Below are 20,123 nucleotides of genomic sequence, written 5' to 3' on the forward strand. Positions count from 1 at the left end.
CATGAATGTTAAAATCCCCAAGAATGAGGGAAGGAGATGAAGGTTCAAGAAAGAAGGAAAGCCAGGCGTCAGTCAGTGAGAAAGGAAGAAAAGAACTTATCAGGGGGGTCAATAAATGACTTCTACTCAGAGAGGTAGAAGAGTGAATAGACAGATGGAGTGGACTTAGAAGGAATAAACTTGAACACTGGTAATCTCAATCTTTCACTGATTTAATTATATGTTCTAAGTTCATTTTTATATGTGCAGGATTTTTAGTGTAACATATACCAAGATAATGAGTTTTCCTGACTTCCATTTAAAAGGAAAATCAGCTATGTGGTTTCATTGTGTGGTGGAATAAGGGCATGACAGCTGATTTCGACTAGTTAATTTTGTATCTTGATAGGAGGAAGAAAGAGTTGATGCATTTCAGGATTGAGGGAATTAACTGAAGTACAGCAGTATATCATCTGCATAGATAACCTGAATGCCATGAATGGATATGTCAGCTCTAATGGCTAGTGCCAAGGGATCTAGAGCTAAGTTGAATAAAAGGGGGGGGGGAAAGAGGACAACCTTGTTTTGTCCCTTTCTTTAGAGGGAATTGTCTAGAGAAATTGTCATTAATCATTATGGAGGCTAAAGGATGATCATATTGATGAAAGCATTGCTAATGCCAAACCATTTAAGTATATAAAACAGATAGTCCCACTCTATTCTGTCGAATGCCTTTTCAGCATCAGTGAAATTATGACTAAGGTCTTCATAAGACTCAGCACTTGACAGAATATTCCAAAATAACCTGGAGTTGTCGCTAGGGAGTCTGCCAGGGGTGAAACCGTTCAGATCTCTGAATTAGTCAGTAATATTTTACTGAGGCAATGTGACAGAATTTTGTTGTAAATTTTATTGTCTATAGTTATTAGTGAGATAGGTCTATAATTTTCGACCTTACTATGATCCACTTCAATTCCACTTCATTCAGCTGAAACAGCAAAACTATCAAGAACAGAAAAAAATATTTTCCAACGGCGTAAAATAAAAGGTGTGAAAAGAAATTTTGCTGACTTATTTTTACAAAAATCTTCCCCCATGACCACCCCAACCACTCTCTCTACAGTAAGACCAAGGGATTTGTTCAGTTTACCAGATTTGGGACACAGATTTAGAAAAGAGAAGCACAGAAAGAACCATGAGAGAAGTGAGAGAAGAACAATTCAGGAGAGGTGGAGGGAGACTCTGCTGTTAGACCTTCCTATCATTAATTTCATAAGTGTAAAATTACTGGCGATTGAAACCAAATTACTAAAGAAAGTTATTTGTGCAAACCAAAAATTGTAACTCTTACCAGACATGTACTGACCTATTCAAGCTAAATAGGAAGCTGCAGGTCATTCACTTTTCCCCCCAAACGTACTGCACATAGATCCTGAATGAACACAGTATGGGGTCAGGAGAGGTTTTCAGAAAATGATAAAAGCACCACCTTTACAGCATTTATAAAACTTTCAAGCTGTCTGATCAGCACATTACAAAATGTCTACACTGGCTTGTAAAGCAACAAGCTAAAACAGTACCCTTATAATGAAGTGCATTTAATTATAAATTACAACCCACACTCCAGCTGAATTTATGAAACATAAAACAATTAGTTTTCTATCAGGACTACCAATTTAACGACTAGCATTTCAATCAAAAACAAAAATCTTCATTAAAAAAAAAAAATTAGCTGAGAAAGTGGAATTTCAAAAACGTAGCATCCCATTAAGACTTGGTCAAATGTTTTATTATAACACTTCAATGCTTGAAACGTGTTTTCCAAAGGCAGCATATCAAATGCAATGGAGATGTTTTTATTTAAGCCTTTAATCATACTAACACATAGAATGATTGCTATGGGAAAATTGCTCTCACTGTAAATCTGCAACAAGGCAGGCTTTTTGAAAATAAACTTCTAAACAAGCACACATTTGTTAGCCAAGATCACTTATATTTTTTTGTACATGTGAAATTAGTGGCAAAGCTTTATATTGTTCTACTGGACAAAAATCAATAGGTCCCTTTTATTTCAAACAAAATAATTCAACAAAATTATATTTAAGTGCCACAATAGAAAAACAAATGGACTTAAAATGAAAGATGAAAATGTTCCAAAAACTTCCAAATAAAACAGATATTATATAATAATGGTTAACCCAAATGACAGTTTATTCTTGGATTTATATATTAGCTGTTTAATAGGACAGGGCCTTTCAAAACAAAAATCATTTTTAAAAATGCTTAACACAAGACAGAGTGTAAGTAAAGTGCATGACGAAGTCTGCTCAGCTGAATGAACTGCAAGATCAGAAGTCAGCGATCACTCGCCAGAGCGGCAGCAGGCTCGAAAACCACACTGCAAGTTCTGGCATCCACTGGCGGTATCAGCATGAGGACCTGCATAAGAAAAAGCAAAAATGAAGAAAGGACAAGTGCTTTATCATATTTCTAGGTTATCATAAAGTGTTAGTAACTTGCTTTCTGGTGTGGATTTAAATTTATATTTTCCATAAGAAACTGTAAAGTTTTTATTTCTCACAGTGCATAATTAAGATGTGGAATCTACTGGCAGAAGTGTTGTCAATGTGACTATCATAGTGGGATTCAAAAGACCTTGGATAAGTTTGGAGAAAATTATTAACCAGATAAAGGAGTTGGGAGAACCAATCATTCATACCTGGAAAAGAGCTATGAGAAACTGATTTACTTTTTGGGATCTGCCAAATGCTGGTGGTACAACCAAAGTGGTTTACACATATTATATACAGGCACTTTTCTCTAATCACAATGGGCTCACAATCATAGGACCTGGACTGGCTGCTGTTGGGAGACAGAATGATGGGCTTGATGGACCTTGGTATGACTTTGCATCATGGCTTTTCTTATATTCTTATCTAACTACTAGGGAATCTGCAGAGATATTTGTGAAAAGCAGTGCAATGATACACTAATACAGCAGTTATCTAAAACTACAGGGGGTCTTTTACTAAATATTAGCATGTGTTTTGGACAGCAGTGTCCAGAGAAACAAAATGGGTCTGTGGCAGATAACACGCGCTAATCTTTAGTAAAAGAGCTCCTAAAATAATAATCAGAAATGTTTTCAGTAACAGTGGAAAAACCTTCAAATAAAATTACAAAAATAAACCCAGATTTCTCATTGATCTATTACCTAAACTTAAATTACAAAGGTTGCAAGACCAGACATTTATCCAGTCCAGCCTTTTGACCACCTAGCAATTCTCTCCATATAATAATCCAGAGGAAGGCTAAAAACTTTGTGCTTTTACAGCCAATTCTGCAACAGTGGGGGGAAAAAAATCCTTTACCATTCCAAATAAGGTGATCAGACTGCAACTGCTTAATTGGCACTTTTTGCTAGCAAACACTCATACTTTATTTTTCCTCTAAAAACATATCCAATTTATTTTTGTTAAACCTTGGTTTATTGGGTATTTACACAAATACTCATCAATATAATTGTATTGTATTTACTTCTATTCCACCTTTAATGTAAACTGCATTCAGAAGGAGCTGACATGCAACTTGAAACAATACAGTTAAGAGAATGACATCATAAAAAAATATAAATTTTGATCGGGAAAACAAAAAAGTTTTTAAAGATTTTCTAAATAAGTATGAATCAGTTTACAGTAAATCAACATGTAGGCTGTTCCAGAACCTTATACTACTTAAGTCAATAAATTTTTCTCTCACATACAATTAACTCCTTTCAGAGAAAAGAAATCTAATATCAATTGTTATTTCGTGAATATAATCTCCTACTTGGAACAAGTAATAACTGACTTGCACTATCTGAATTTAGTCTAGATATATAACATAGTAGAAACTTGGCAAAAGTTAACTGAATTGAAACTTGTGATTATTTTTACCCAATTGGGCAGAACAAAGCATTACAATTGCATTTACTTAAGAGTTCTTTCATTGTGCAACTTCACAGCCAATTAACACTACCAGGCAGCAGTTGGGTGTCTGCATTTTTAAGCTCAATAATGGATATGAAGCAGTCCTTAAAGGACTGCAATGGCTTCATTTCACAGGAAAAAAAAAGGCAAGAAGCACAGGGGAAGTTTCCTCTTTCACCCAATTCTCATATTGAGTAAGATCCCTAAATTAGCATAAATTAAAAAAAAAGTGAATTACCAATTCACAGCCTCACCAAAAAAGTGATATTTTGGACAGAAGTACAATCTCTGTAATATTTTGTAGTAGGCTGCATTTGGTTTGCTATTTGCTAAAACACTTACGAATTCTATTAAATATCATAGAAAAAATTATACAGGAATTAGAGAGAATTAAAAGTCTTTTTAATTACTCATCCGCCAGGACATCAGACATCAGTTTCAAGTTATAGCAAACTTACAAAATCTAACACCAGTACCTCTGGTAATTATAAGTAATTTGACTAATTAGATAAAGAAGGAAGAAACGTTTGTTCCTCATACAAAGTTCACAGAACAGAGAGAAAGCAGAGAAAAGGCAGAGACAGAAAGAATGAATGAAAGAAAGATTCATAGCTATGGAGAATTAGTTTCTATCAAGGGGGGAAGTAAAACCCCCTTGGGAAAAACCATAGGCCACTGGACGGATCTGAAACACTCTCTCTCCAAACATGCCTGTTTTTTTCAAACAAAAAACATAGTGTTGTAGAGCACAATTTTCTGTTTCAGATGATACTGTTCACAAGCTGATTCAGGCAGACTCTTTTTTAATAATTGGCTTTGAACTTTGGTACATTTTACCATTTGCGCTGACAGTGCCAACTTTGAAGAGATCCTGCAGGGCGGTTATAGATGCTGGTTAGTTGCAAATCTGGCAGTATTATGTCCAGCACAAGCATAATGCTTGTTCAAAATTTCAAGTCCGTATCTTTGTTTGCATGGAAGTTGTTGCTATCTGAATATTGGTCCAAATATGTTCCGATGAGTCGCGACCAATTTTGATGCACACTTTGAGTCAACTTGTTTGACTGGATTTTGCATCCATAATGTTAAAATGTATTTCATCGGAATTAGCATCAAAAACTGTACAGGATTTGAATTTTTTAGCCATTCTAATAAATGTGTTTGGATTTTATTAGACCCCAAAAATGGCATTTTGGTAAATGTCGCGTGCTCATGGACTGACAACCTTTCAGAAAAGGGGGTCTAGATCTGCAACTATTGCAGTTAGAGACCTCAAATTTTGGGAAACTAACACCTGACTCGTGCAACAGATAAAATTTGAACAAAATTGGAGAACATAGCTCTTTCTACTACTACTACTAATCTAGATGCTGTATCTTCCCCTTCCTCCCAGGCACACTTTCTTATCTCCCCAGGTCCAGCATCTCCTTCTTCCTCCCCCCCCCCCCCCCCCCCCCCCCCCAGGTCCAGTATCTCTCGTTCTCCACCCCCAACGCATCACATCCACCCAGGTGCAACTAACCTTCCCCCCCCCTCCCCCGACAGACCAGAAATAAGCCACCTCTAGCTCTTATCAGGTGTCACTGGTGGTGCAGTGGGAGCAGGAATAATCCTTAGTCGTTCCTGTTCATGTGTTAAAAATGGATGCCATGACATCTAGTAGAAATATCATGGTAGTACTGATAGGCAGGGTCAGGCTGCCAATTATTTGTGCTCCCACTACACGCCAGGGCTGCAAAATTCTCAAACTGGCTCCTGTCTTCCTCTCCAGGCACTGGAATTGCTATAGACTCCAGATGCTCTTGTATACATGTAAGTGTAGAATAGCTCTCTGGGTTATACAGCTCCTTACAATACTCAACAAGCCTGTTCTTAATCTGGGCAGTAATAAAGGGCTCCTCCTTTAGCCCATGATTTTCACGCTACATACCTATTCGCCCTGTTCCTTTGCTCAAAGTGACTTTGCCTTAGGCAAGTTTACCTGAAAGTTAACATTCTCCAGTTCTAGCTCCAGTTGTGTCAACACTTGCCCTGATTCTGTATCTTTTTTTATGCAGAGATTCCAAATAGTCTCTCTCCTTGAACTGCCTGCCCCCTTAGGTGCATGCATGCGTGTGTGTGTGTAGGACTCCTGGTCTAAATGGATTTTCTAGAAATTTTTTCAAGGTGTATTGGGAACAGTGGAAGAATCTTTAATCAATAAGTGAAACTGACTCGATTTGAACCAGGGGATGCAAGACACCGGACCAGATATTCAGCCGCCAGCAGGCAGTGCGTTTGCTGTTTGTCGCAGGCATTAAACCTGGATAGTCAATGCTGGGCCGTTTCCAGCACCCAGCATTGAATATCCAGATTTATTTTGGCCGTTAAAAATTTAACCGGCTATGCCGATATTCTGCTAACCAGTTAACTTTTTAATGATCAAAGATAGGCCTGCTATTTAAGCACCTATTTTGACAACTCAACATAGCCAGTTTGGTGCTGAATATCTACACCTAACCAGCTAGATCACACAATAGAGCCGATTAGCTGCTGGCCGCTAACCAGGAGATTCAGCGGAATAACTTATCTCCTGCTGAATATCCATGGTTAGGTACTTAAACACTATTTAAACAGCCAGGAGGGGAAGGATCTAGAACTTTGTGGATCTTACAGGCAAATATACCTATTAGGAGCGGGCCTGAAAAGCCTAAAGAAAATTCTTACAAAGCAGTTGATGCCACACCTAGTACGATCAGATGTGTTTTTATAATGGCATAACATGTACCAGGTATTCTCCGAGGACAAGCAGGCTGCTTGTTCTCATGATTGGGTGACGTCCACGGCAGCCCCAGGACGGAAATCTTCCTAGCAACAAACTTTGCTAGAGCCTTCGAGCGCGCGCGCCGCACATGTGCGGCTATCTTCCCGCCCGTCGCGCAAGAGTCCCGCTTTAGTTAAATTATAAAGCAATAACAAAGAAAAAGGACAACTCCAAAGGGGAGACGGGCGGGTTTGTGAGAATAATCAGCCTGCTGTCCTCGGAGAATACCTGCTACAGGTATGTATCTTCGCTTTCTCCGAGGACAAGCAGGCTGCTTGTTCTCACGATTGAGGTATCCCTAACACCCAGGCTCACTCAAAACAAAGAAGGTCAATTGGGCCTCGCAACGGCGAGGACATAACAAGGATTGACCTACGAAGCAGAACATCTAACTGAGAGTGCAGCCTGGGACAGAATAAAAATGGGCCTAGGGATGGAGTTGGATTCTAAATCCCGAACAGATTCTGCAGCACCGACTGCCCAAACCGACTGTCGCGTCGGGTATCCTGCTAAAGGCAGTAGTGAGATGTGAATGTGTGGATTGATGACCACGTCGCAGCCTTGCAAATCTCTTCTATAGTGGCTGACTTCAAGTGGGCCACCGACACTGCCATAGCTCTAACACTATGAGCCGTGACATGGCCCTCTAGAGTCAGCCCAGCTTGGGCATAAATGAAGGAAATGCAATCTGCTAGCCAAGTGAAAATGGTGTGTTTCCTGACTGCGACTCCCCTTCTGTTGGGATCAAAGGAAACAAACATTTGGGCGGACTTCACATAAAAGGCTAATGCTCTCTTGCAGTCCAATGTGTGCAACTGATGTTCATCAGGGCGGGTATGAGGACGGGGAAAAAATGTTGGCAAGACAATTGACTGATTCAGATGGAACTCCGACACCACCTTCGGCAAGAACTTAGGGTATGTGCGGAGGACTACTCTGTTATGATGAAATTTGAGATAAGGAGCATGCACTACTAAGGCTTGAAGCTCACTGACTCTACGAGCTGAAGTAACAGCCACCAAGAAAATGACCTTCCAGGTCAGTCAAGTACTTCAGATGGCAGGAATTCAATGGCTCAAAAGGAGGTTTCATCAGCTGGGTGAGAACAACGTTGAGATCCCATGACACTGGTGGAGGTTTGACAGGGGGCTTTGACAAAAGTAAACCTCTCATGAAGCCAACTAAAGACTGTCCAGAGATAGGCTTACCCTCTACACGATAATGAAAAGCACTAATCGCACTAAGATGGACTCTTACGGAGTTGGTCTTGAGACCAGACTCTGACAATTGCAGAAGGTATTCAAGCAGGGTCTGTGTAGGACAAGAGCGAGGATCTAGGGCCTTGCTGTCACACAAGACGGCAAACCTCCTCCATTTAAAAGAGTAACACTTCTTCGTGGAATCTTTCCTGGAAGCAAGCAAGACTCGGGAGACACCCTCAGAAAGACCCAAGGAGGCGAAGTCTACGCTTTCAACATCCACGCCGTAAGAGCCAGACTGGAGGTTGGGATGCAGAAGCGCCCCCTCGTTCTTTTTTTTGTACAGCGCTGCGTAACCCTAGTAGCGCTCTAGAAATGTTAAGTAGTAGTAGTTCTGAGTAATGAGGGTTGGAAAACACTCCAATCTCCACGGTTCATCGGAGGACAACTCCAGAAGAAGAGGGAACAAAATCTGACGCGGCCAAAAGGGAGCAATCAGAATCATGGTTCCGCGTTCTTGCTTGAGTTTCAGCAAAGTCTTCCCCACCAGAGGTTTGGGAGGATATGCGTACAGAAGGCCCTTCCCCCAATGAAGGAGAAAGGCATACGACGCTAGTCTGTCGTGGGCCTGAAGTCTGGAACAGAACTGAGGGAGTTTGTGATTGACCTGAGTGGCAAAAAGATCCACCAAGGGGGTGCCCCACGCTCGGAAGATCTGGTGTAGAATGCCTGAACTGAGCGACCACTCGTGAGGTTGCACTATCCTGCTCAACCTGTCGGCCAGGCTGTTTACGCCTGCCAGGTATGTGGTCTGGAGCAACATGCTGTAACGGCGAGCTCACAGCCACATCCTGACGGCTTCCCGACACAGGGGGCGAGATCCGGTGCCCCCCTGCTTGTTGATGTAGTACATCGCAACCTGATTGTCTGTCTGAATTTGGATAATTTGATAGGACAGACGATCTCTAAAAGCCTTTAGAGCATTCCAGACCGCTCGCAACTCCAGGAGATTGATCTGAAGACCTTTTTCCTGGAGGGACCGAACTCCTTGAGTGTGAAGCCCATCTACATGAGCTCCCCACCCCAGGAGGGATGCATCCATTGTCAGCACTTTGTGAGGCTCAGGAATTTGAAAAGGATGTCCCAAGGTCAAACTGGATCGAATTGTCCACCACTGAAGGGAATCATGAAATTCGGTGGACAGCTGGATTACATCTTCTAGATTCTCAGCAGCCTGATACCACTGGGAAGCTAGGGTCCATTGAGCAGATCTCATATGAAGATGGGCTATGGGCGTCACATGAACTGTGAAGGCTATATGGCCTAGAAGTCTCAACATCTGCCGAGCTGTGATCCACTGAGACGCTCTGGCCATGAAAACTAGAGACGGGAGATTGTCTGCTCTCGTCTCGGGGGAGATAGGCGTGAGCCGTCTATGAATCCAGCAGAGCTCCAATAAATTCCAGTCTTTGAACAGGGAGAAATGGGACTTGGGGTAATTTAAAACAAACCCGAGTAGCTCCAGCAGTTGAATAGTCATCTGCATGGACTGTAGAGCTCCTGCCTCCGAGGTGTTCTTCACCAGCCAATCATCGAGATAAGGGAACACATACACTCCCAGTCTGCGTAGCGACGCTGCAACTACTGCCAAGCATTTTATAAACACCCTGAGCGCAGACGCGAGACCAAAGGGCAGCACACAATACTGGAAGTGCTGCGCTCCCAGACGGAATCGAAGATACCTCCTGTGAGCTGGAAGTATCGGGATGTGTGTATAAGCATCCTTTAAGTCCAGAGAGCACAATCAATCGTTTTCTTGAATCATGGGAAGAAGGATGCCCAGGGAAACCATCCTGAACTTTTCTTGGACCAGGAATTTGTTCAGGGCCCTTAGGTCTAGGATGGGACGCATTCCCCGTTTTCTTTTGCACAAGGAAGTACCTGGAATAGAATCCCAGCCCTTCTTGCCCCGGTGGAACGGGCTCGACCACATTGGCGCTGAGAAGGGCGGAGAGTTCCTCTGCAAGTACCTGCCTGTGCTGGGAGCTGTAAGAATGAGCTCCCGGTGGGCAATTTGGAGGTCTGGAGATCAAATTGAGGGAGTATCCTAACCGGACTATTTGGAGAACCCACCGGTCGGAGGTTATGAGAGGCCACCTTTGGTGAAAAAATTTTAACCTCACCTCGACCGGCAGATCGCCCGGCACAGACATCTTTATAGCGGCTATGCTCATCTGGAGCCAGTCAAAAGCCTGACCCTTGCTTTTGCTGGGGAGCTGCAGGGGCCTGTATGGGCGCACGCTGTTGATGAGAACGAGCGCGCTGGGGCTGAGCCTGTGAAGGCTGTCGGGAAGGATGATTGTACCTACGCTTATTGTAGGCATAGGGAGCATTCCTCCTTCTCCGGAAAAAACATCTACCTGATGAGGTAGAAGCTGAATGTGCCCGGTGGGAGAGATTGTCCATAGCAGTTTCCCGCTGGTGGAGCTGATCGACCACCTGCTCGACTTTCTCACCAAAAATATTATCCCCGGCAAGAGACATCCGCAATCTGCTGCTGGTCTCGATTGTCCAGGTCAGAGGCATGCAGCCATGAGAGTCTGTGCATCACTATACCCTGGGCAGCAGTTCTGGATGCAACATCAAAAATGTCATAAGCACCCCTGGACAGGTATTTACGACATGCCTTCAGCTGCCTGACCACCTCCTGAAAAAGCTTGGCCTGCCCCAGAGGGAGCTGGTCGGCCAAGTCTGCCAGTTGCTTCACATTGTTCCGCATGTGGATGCTCGTGTAGACACGCGCATAGAGGACTGATAGGCCTTCCTCCCAAAAGAGTCCAGGGTTCTAGATTCCCGTCCCGGGGGCGCCGAGGCAAAATCTCTAGAACTCCTGGCTCTTGAGAGCTGAATCCACAACCATAGAGTCTTGAGGTAACTGCGACTTCATCAACTCAGGTTCTCCGTGAATCCGATACTGGGACCCAGCTCTTTTGGGAATGGTGGGATTACTTAATGGCTTTCAGGACATTATGCAAAGGAACAGTGGATGATTCCTTAGGTGGCGAAGGATAGTCAGGGACCTCAAGCATCTCAGTCCTGGGCTCATCCTCAGATACCACAGGGAAGGGTAAAGCCACAGACATTTCCCGGACAAATGAAGAGAAAGAAAGACTCTCTGGAGAAAGCTCTCTTTCTGGCAAGGAGTGGGATCAGAAGGAAGACCACAAGACTCCTCGGAAGAGAAATACCTGGGATCTTCTCCTTCATCCCACGAGGCATCCTCCTCGGTATCGAAGAGTTCTCTAACTGCTGTCAGAAACTGGGCCCGTCTCAACGCCGAGGAACCACGTCCTCGATGGCGTTTCCGAGAAGTCGACTCCCATGCCGGCGGCGATGAAGCTCCCTCCAGCAATGTTGACGGGGAGTCAACCTGGGTGGCAGCTGACGCCGATGCCGCAGGCAGTACCGGTGTCGGGGACCTCACCACAGGCCTCGAGCCAGCTGCTGCTCCCATCGACGGTACAGAGGGCGCGAGCACCCCTCGCACCGGAACAGGCTGACGCAGCAAACCCCTCCAGCAGACCTGGAAGAATGGCTCGGATGCGCTCGTCCAGAGTCGCTGTCGAGCAAGGCTGTGGGGCTGGTGCAGGAATCGGGTCCAGAATCTGTTGAGATCGAGGAGGTGGTAACCAGGCTGCCCGAAGACCGACGCACCAACACCTCCTGAATGGAGGGTGAGCGATCTTCCCGGCGTCGGCGCTTCATGGGTGCCGAATCCTTCGACGCCCCGGAGCTCCCGGTACTGTGATTAGAAGGAGACCGATGACGATGCTTCTTCGCCTTCGCTCGATGCACGTCATCGATACTCCTCGGTACCGACGAAGAGGACGTGGAATCCACATGCCTCCTCGGGGGTCGGGTCCAAGAGTGGTCGGTCCCGTGGGGCCTGCGCAGCAGGAGCCTTCGAGGCACGTGGAGACCTACTCGATGGCTCACTGCTCCCAGTGTGAGGTCTCCGGACAGCCATTACCTGCGCTCCTGAGGTTGATGCCATCTCCGGTGCTGATATTGACGCCGCCGAATATGGTACCTATGTCGAATAACAGGGCGAAGCTCCGAAAAGACGATCCCGAAAAGCTTGTCTCGACGCCTGTGTCTGCTTTTTCAAGCTAAGACACAGCTTACATGCATCTGGGCGATGGTCAGGTCCAAGGCACTGAAGACACCACGCGTGAGGGTCAGTACCCGAGATTGCCCAGTTGCACCGAGTACACTTCTTGAAGCTGCTGGGCGTCCTTGATGACATGGACGGAAAAATAGCGGCGGCGAAATCAAAATTCTCGATTGTGCCAAAAATAAAGGCACAAAAATAAGAAAAACGCGTAGTACGCGCGGCCAACGGAAGCGAAAGAAAGCTTAAAGGACCAAACTAAGAAATAAGGTGTTTTTTTTTTTTTTAATTTAATTTAAGGGAAACAACGTAAAAGAAAAAGAAAACGAGGGAAAAGGAGACAAAAACTGAAATTCAGCGAAGGCTCTTTCAGGGCGACGGAGAGAGACCGCAAGCAGTCACTCTCTAACCGCACAGAAAAAAAAGAACTAAAGCGCAACAGGCGGGAAGATGGCCGTGCGCTCTAGCAAAGTTTGTTGCTAGAAGATTTCCGTCCTGGGGCTCCCCGAGGACGTCACCCAATCCTGAGACAAGCAGCTTGCTTGTCCTCGGAGAAAAAATTTTATATGGGTAGCCCAGCAAACATGATTGCCAATTGTTCTTAATGAAGAAAAGCTTTTGACACGGTTTACTGGCCCTTATGTTAGAGGTATTGAAGGTGATGATCTAGGTGATACATTGATGCAGTGGATAAAGCTCTTGAATATTTATTTTTGTTACATTTGTACCCCGCGCTTTCCCACTCATGGCAGGCTCAATGTGGCTTACATGGAGCAATGGAGGGTTAAGTGACTTGCCCAGAGTCACAAGGAGCTGCCTGTGCCTGAAGTGGGAATCAAACTCAGTTCCTCAGGACCAAAGTCCACCACCCTAACCACTAGGCCACTCCTCCACTCCTTCCTTGTTTAAAGATTAAAGGGGCTATACAAAACCCTTTAGGTTAGGGAGAGGGATGATCGCCTGTTACCACTACTATTTCCAATGCAAGTGGTTGACAGAATGTATAAGGTATTACATTCTCAGATGACCTTCTCTTCTCTATAGTTGACCCACAGATCTCTTCAGACTTAGTAAAGGTATTTGAGAAATATGGCAATCTCTCATGGTTTAAAGTCAATTTGAATTATTAAATATAACACCTGGGCAGAAAGTTCAGGCCCTATGGTACCTATTTCACTAGACCAATCCCATATTAGATATCTGGGGATGAATTTAGGGATGACAAAGGGAAACTGTTCCATTTAAACTATGATCCTATATTGCAGGAGATCTCAAAAGATCTGCGTAAGCTTATCAACTTTATGGCTGGGTAGAGTACAGCAGTCAAAATGACACTCCCCAAGGTGCCATCTTTCTTTTCCACCCTTCCAATTAACGTTCTTTACTAATTACTTGAGGCCTCATGAGGAAGTTGTTTTCTTAATTTGGAAAAAAATACCACCGCAAGTACAGTAAGCTATTATGCACCAGAGAGATGGGAAGGGACAGGGGGGACTGGCAGTGTCGTATTTTGAAAAATATTAAGGGAAACCTAGTTGAAAACACTACAAGGATGAAATAACCTGATAGAAAAAAACCACTGGAAGGCCATGGAACAGAGTGCAGTCAGAGGATACTGATCTGTGTCTTTCATGTTTGTGTTTCAGATGATTACCATATGCCAAAAAAAAATGCTTGGAGGCCTTTGGAGGGACAGAAGTATATTCACCTAGATACCTTTAAAACTATAAGGCTTCTCTCCAGAAGGATGTGGGCAGGAGGTATTCAAACTGGGAGAGAAAGGGCCTTAAATGCATGGGCCAGTTCTTTGAGAAGGGGAATATAATGCAGGGATGGAGTATGAATCAGAGGCATGAGATATTTTTCAATACAATCAGGTCAAGCATTTCCTCTTCATGAGGGAAAAGGAGAACATCTAAGAGATAAGCACCCCAAGGAAAGTACACTGGGTTTGGGGAGGGTTTAAAAGCAGAGGATATCATGCATGTGTAGTACAAGCTAATGAGGACACATTAGAAAAGGGAACATTCTGGATCAGAAGGAGATAAAGAACGGACAAGATTAGTGAGAAAGAATGATTCTAGTAGTTTTGAACTTATGTACAAAGGCCTGGTAGCAAGTAACTTAACAGAAATACCTAGGATGCTATACACAATGCATCAAACCTCAGTAAGATGTTTGCTATGTAGGGGAAAGGGATTCAAGGATGTTGGAGGAACTGTGGATCCATGGACACCTTATCCATGTATGATTGGCATGCCCCCAAGTTGATAAAATATTGGGAGCAGGTGGTTTGACTGAGACAAACATTGAGGAAGGTAGAACAAGAATATGAGGTATACCTCTTGGGCTGGACCCTATGCCGGCTTAGACAAACGTCAAGCTAACTATTTCGGTATATTATGTTGGCGGGACATATGGCTGTAGCAGAGTGGAAACTATGTGACCCATTAGGAACATGGCAGGTGCATGCAAGACGATGAAATTTATTTAATAGTCAAGTTGACAGACATGAGGACATGAAGAACGGAGAAGTTTGAAGCAATATAGAGAGTTTTTGCTCAGTGGGTGGTGGGAACGAAAACAGTGGAAGGGTGAAGAGGCTGAGTTTTGGATGTGGATTTAACTGTTCACTGATTAAAATGTCAAGTTGAAGATTAAGAATGATGTTATTGTAAAGTTGACCATTGGGAAAAAAAGTCCACTAAGAAGACATTTCAAATGAAAAACCCCCCAAAAAACATGGTATACAGCAACTGATCAGACTCCTACATCCTTCAAGTGGTGGTGGGGGGCACCCTCAATAAGTACTCACCTCCTTGTTTGCAGAGACCCCATGGGGCCACCACCCCAAGAAGCCAAGGCTTGCAGTCCAAGGCTTGGTGAGGGTTATGGCGATAGATACAGGGAAAACCACTGCATGTCCCTGGGATCAGTAGCATGAATCTTGCTACTATTTGGGATTCTGTCATGTACTTCTGACCTGAGCTAGCCATTGCTGGAAGCAGGATAGTGGGCTAGATGGACCACTGGTCTGACCCAGTACTGCTATTCTTATGTTCTTCTTATGGGCCTGCAGGACCACTGCCTCACCAAGCCAAGGCCTGCTTGCTGAGGCTTCAGGCTCTCAGGGGAAGGGGAGGAACCTCCTCCTGCTCAATCAGAGCAAAGCCCTGTAGATCTATCCCTCAGAGCTCCCTCGGCCAAAAGGCTAGAAGTCTGTGACCCTGGAGTTGGGCCCAAAGAACGTCAACCTGCTGCACCAGTCCATCCACACCATTTGCTGGATGCAAAGAAACACAGGCAAGTTCCAGGGCTGCACCACTCATTATAGTAGTGATGATATCTGACGACTCAAAGTTCTCTATACCTCCTTCTAGTTGGGGAGCATAACACACTCGTCTGGACTGGTCTAGTATGATAAGGAAACCAGAAACTTTGCACATACCTAAGAGCAGGTGTAAGTGTGTATGTACTTTACTGTGGGCTAATTCTGAAAGAGCAAAACATGTGCACTTTCCCTTTTTAAAATTTAACTTATGTGCACCTGTCACAAAACTGCCCTCATCTCTTACACTTAAAAATTTCTATTGCCAGTTTAAAGAAAGCACTTCTAGCTAAACAGATTACCTAGAAATGCACAGGAAACCTGTTCTACATTTGGTCCAAAAATAACACACCCTGAAAAATACGTACAGAAATTCCATAATAAAACATATCATGATATGTAATGTAAAATGTATAAAGTGTTTCCTTTTGAACCTCTAAAAAAAACATTCTGAAATAAGGTAAAATTATGTATCATACCTGATAATTTTCTTTCCATTAATCATAGCAGATCAATCCATAGACTGGTGTGGGAGAGCGACGGACATGGGTCATTGCTCTTCTGAGCTCCCTGGGATGGATCATCAACCGGGAGAAAAGTCAGCTGCACCCGACTCAGTCCCTGGAGTATCTGGGTGTTCGGTTCGCCATCAGATCTAAGGTCGGCATGCCCCAGCGCTTCGTGATCTCCAAGAACACCCGAGCAGACAGTTGCCACTCTCTGAGATCCAAAGGTATGGCGACTGAGAAAGTGCGCCTCGACATTCAGGACTCCCGCAATGTGAGCCGCCGACAGCTGGTCCAGATTCGCCTCTGCCCACTGGCATAACTTCATGGCCTCCCTGGCTAGGGGGGGCGCTCCTGGTACCTCCCTGGCGATTGACATAGGCCACGGCCGTGGCATTGTCTGACAGGGTTTGAACTGGCCTCAGTATCAGTACCTGAAGAAACGCTTGAAGCGCCAACCGAATGGCCCGAAGTTCCAAGAGGTTGATGGCCCACTTCGCCTCCGCCGGCGACCATATCCCCTGCGCTGTCCTTCCCAGGCAGTGGGCTCCCCTGCCCGTCAAGCAGGCGTCCGTCGTAACGACAATCCACTCTGGGGACGTGAGAGGCATACCGGCTGACAACTTGTCTGACATCAGCCACCAACTTAGTGCCCTTCTCACCGCCGGGTCCAGGGGAAGGCAAACTGCATAATTCTCCGAAACCGGAGTCCAGCGCCGCAGAAGAGAGTGCTGTAGTGGACTCATATGGGCCCTGGCCCAGGGCACTACCTCCATCGTGGCAGTCATGGAGCCCAACAGTTGCACATAATCCCAAGCCCGAGTAGCTGAGGAGGCTAGGAACCGGCCCACCTGGGCCTGAAGCTTGAGGCTCCGGTTGTCCGGCAGGAACACTCTGCCCACTTGGGTGTCGAACCGAACACCCAGATACTCCAGGGACTGAGTCAGACGCAGCTGACTTTTCTCCCGGTTGATGATCCATCCCAGGGAGCTCAGAAGAGCAATGACCCTGTCCGTCGCTCTCCCACACCAGTCTATGATTGATCTGCTTGATGATATGGAACTCTAGTTGTATTGTTGATTCAGCAGAGATAATACAATCTTGGGTGGGTCATTGTTCCTAGCAAATAAAAAAACGGGAATTGCTGCTTCATTCTAGCCCTGGGTAAGGACAATCAAGACTTTCTCCCATTGCTCATGGAACCGTATTTTCAAAGCACGTAGACTTAAAAAGTTCCATAGTAACCTATGGAACTTTGTAAGTCTAAGTGCTTTGAAAATGAGCCTCTAGATGTAACAAAAATGTTGCTGAATATGAGTGCTACAAAATCTGTACAAAGTCAAGGAATCAAAGTCAAACTGAATCTTTTGCACTATACCATCTTTTTTTTTTTTTTAATACAAGGTTTAACATTAACATGTATTAGACTCAGCAACTACCTCCACATTAGAGGCCAGCACTTATTTTGCCAGTCAACTTCCCAAAAGAAGGGATACTATGTCCATGCTATCACCCTGTGTGTCTACATCCTATGACCCTAAATTTTCAGAGCATTGTAGGGAGGCTCAGAAACACTGGACACAGGTATTCTGGATACATGTATTCCATGAAGGTAAATACTAAACAGTCATCCCTTAATTTCTGGTTTTGCATCTGTTATCCACCTGATCTATACCAAATTACTTTAGCATTGTCAGGGGGATTCCATTTAAGGATCATGGTAGGGTAAGTTCTTTTAATTTAGTTAAAATATGTTCTGCACTATTTACAAATTCTAGGTGGACTACAAAATAAAACATATAATCAGTGGGGATCCAAGTATTCTAAAAATAATTTATTTAGATTTAGCTCCACCATGTGGGCTATGATTCTAACTTTGTGTTTTCCATTCTATCCACAACAGGTTTTCAGGACATATCAGGGGTCATAATTCTGACAGTGTATTGTTTGGAGATGTGTGTTTGTATGTGTATTTGTGTAACAAACACACACAACACCTAATAACTTGCTAGTTTTGCAGTGAATCCAAATCAAATTTTCTGCACACTGTAGGTCAGGGAGTGTCTTAAGCTCATGAAGAGCTATTTGGGAAGAAGTATTTACATAAATTACACAAATACATGAATAAAATTATACAACCTAACACCTCAGATATCTCGAAAGGGGGTGAGGGACCAAGAGTAGATGGACATGAGTATTTGTTTCCTTGGATCTGCACAGGTATACACATTTAACTGCATATGAATTTGAGATGGCATACTTCATTAGATCTAAGTGAAAATTATTTGTTCTAGTGTTCACCTTTACATATTCTAGGACTTTGGTCCACATGTGTGTGTGTTAAGACAGAATTGTATTATGAAGTTTTATCAGCTATTTTGTTTTTCCTTTTCTTCCCTTATTATTCCTGGGAACCCCTCCCGCCTTCTCTTTCTTTATTGGGAGCTTCTGATTATGATTTTTTTTAACTACATGCTGCTTGATATTGTTTTATGTTATGTTACTGCCTTTGCTGTATACCATGTTTTCTTTTAGAATTTGTTTAAAAATGTATAATAGAAATTTTAAAAGGCAGAACCACAAATTATAAAACCTAACATAGTACAGAATGTTTTGAGTTAAATCAGATAAAACAGAGCTTCTCAAACTTTGGGGTCACCACTAGATGGGCTCTCCATACATGTATCATTATTCTGTATGCACAGGTCACACAATTTTATTTGGCTGCAGTCATAGGCTCAAGGCCACACAAAGATTGGAAATCACCAAGATAAAAGCTTCAAATACAACCACGTTTGCTGTATAAAACAGAATTGAAAAGGTTGTAATAAGCTGATGAGCAGCCTATGAAACTCACCCTTATTTAAAAAAAAAAATGCCTGACCAGCATATTCCATAATTAAGCATTACCATTAATATTGTCACAGTAGTAGAAGTGTTCATCATTTAGAGAAGGACATGCTGAAACCAAATCCTGCAGGCCTGCTCCAGTTACAGTAAGACAGCCAGAAAGATTAAGGTGTTCCAGGTGAGGTAATCCTCCTCCCAACGTCAACGCCCTGTTAAAGAGAGAAACAAAATTATTGCATGATTGTCAAACACAACAAACTCTACACTTACACTTTCTTGGCTAAAAACAGTTTTGTGATGTTTTAATTATCTTATTGTATAAAATACTGGCTAAAATGTTAGCACATGCAATCAAACCTCTGAAACACAAAAATTCATTTGCCATTTGAAACATTTCCTCAATATGCTCATTAGTTTTGAAGAGTTTGATAACTATTTTCACTCCTTTAATTGATGGAACTAAAATCTAAGTTTATTCACATTCTTAAAAGCATAATGACAAAACCAAAATATATAACCACATACTGCAACAGAAAAATAGTAAGGGGGAAAGGTCTGGGTGAAAATAAACCAAGGACAGCTGGTGCACTGCTGCCTGCCCTCATGTATCTATAATGATGTAATGTTTTATAACATTTCTATGAAATATGCTATGCAAAACTGCACTGTACTGGATTATTTAGCATATATAAAATTATATTAAAAATGATTATGGAAAATCAAAACCTAGAAGCATCCAGATCACTCTTAGTAGTTTGCAATCCCCAACAGGCCAACATTACTAATCTTTAAGAAAAAGGGATAATGAAAATACACAATGGGGGGAGGAGGTGGTCTCAAGCTTTTGATAAAATGAAGATACTTACCTGTAGCAGGTATTCTCCAAGGACAGCAGGCTGGACATCACCACGCATGGGTCGTCGTCCGCGACGGCATAGGAGCTCCGGAATTTAACAAAAAAGTTCTAGAAGCAGCGCAACGGGCGCGGGGACCACGCATCACGCATGTGCGAGTGACTTCCCGCCCGCGATGCCTGCGTGCTTCCCTCAGTTATATAACAAGCAAACTAGAACAGAACAACTCCTAAGGGGAGGAGGGAGGGTTGTGGTGATGTCCAGCCTTGCTGTCCTCGAAGAATACCTGCTACAGGTATCTTCATTTTCTCCAAGGACAAGCAGGCTGGACATCACCACGCATGGGGTATCTCTAGCACCCAGGCTCACTCAAAACAATGAACAGTGGTCAATTGGGCCTCGCAACGGCGAGGACATAACTGAGAGTGACCTGAAAACAAACACAACTAAGTGAGAATGCAGCCT

General features: G+C 43.6%; 1 protein-coding gene across 1 annotated transcript in view; it reads right to left on the reverse strand.

The window, feature by feature from the left end:
• Positions 1–1,741: 1,741 nt before the first annotated feature.
• FBXL5 (F-box and leucine rich repeat protein 5) overlaps positions 1,742–20,123 on the reverse strand; it is a 149,420-nt gene continuing 131,038 nt past the window's right edge. The window contains exons 10-11 of the mRNA XM_030191207.1: positions 18,865–19,013; positions 1,742–2,418 (exon numbers count right to left, since the gene is read on the reverse strand). Of these exons, the coding sequence (XP_030047067.1) occupies positions 2,342–2,418; positions 18,865–19,013 (226 nt within the window). The 3' untranslated portion in view covers positions 1,742–2,341. The remainder of the gene's footprint in view (positions 2,419–18,864; positions 19,014–20,123) is intronic.

The sequence above is a fragment of the Microcaecilia unicolor genome, chromosome 2 (assembly GCF_901765095.1).
Source record: "Microcaecilia unicolor chromosome 2, aMicUni1.1, whole genome shotgun sequence".
NCBI lineage: Eukaryota > Metazoa > Chordata > Amphibia > Gymnophiona > Siphonopidae > Microcaecilia > Microcaecilia unicolor.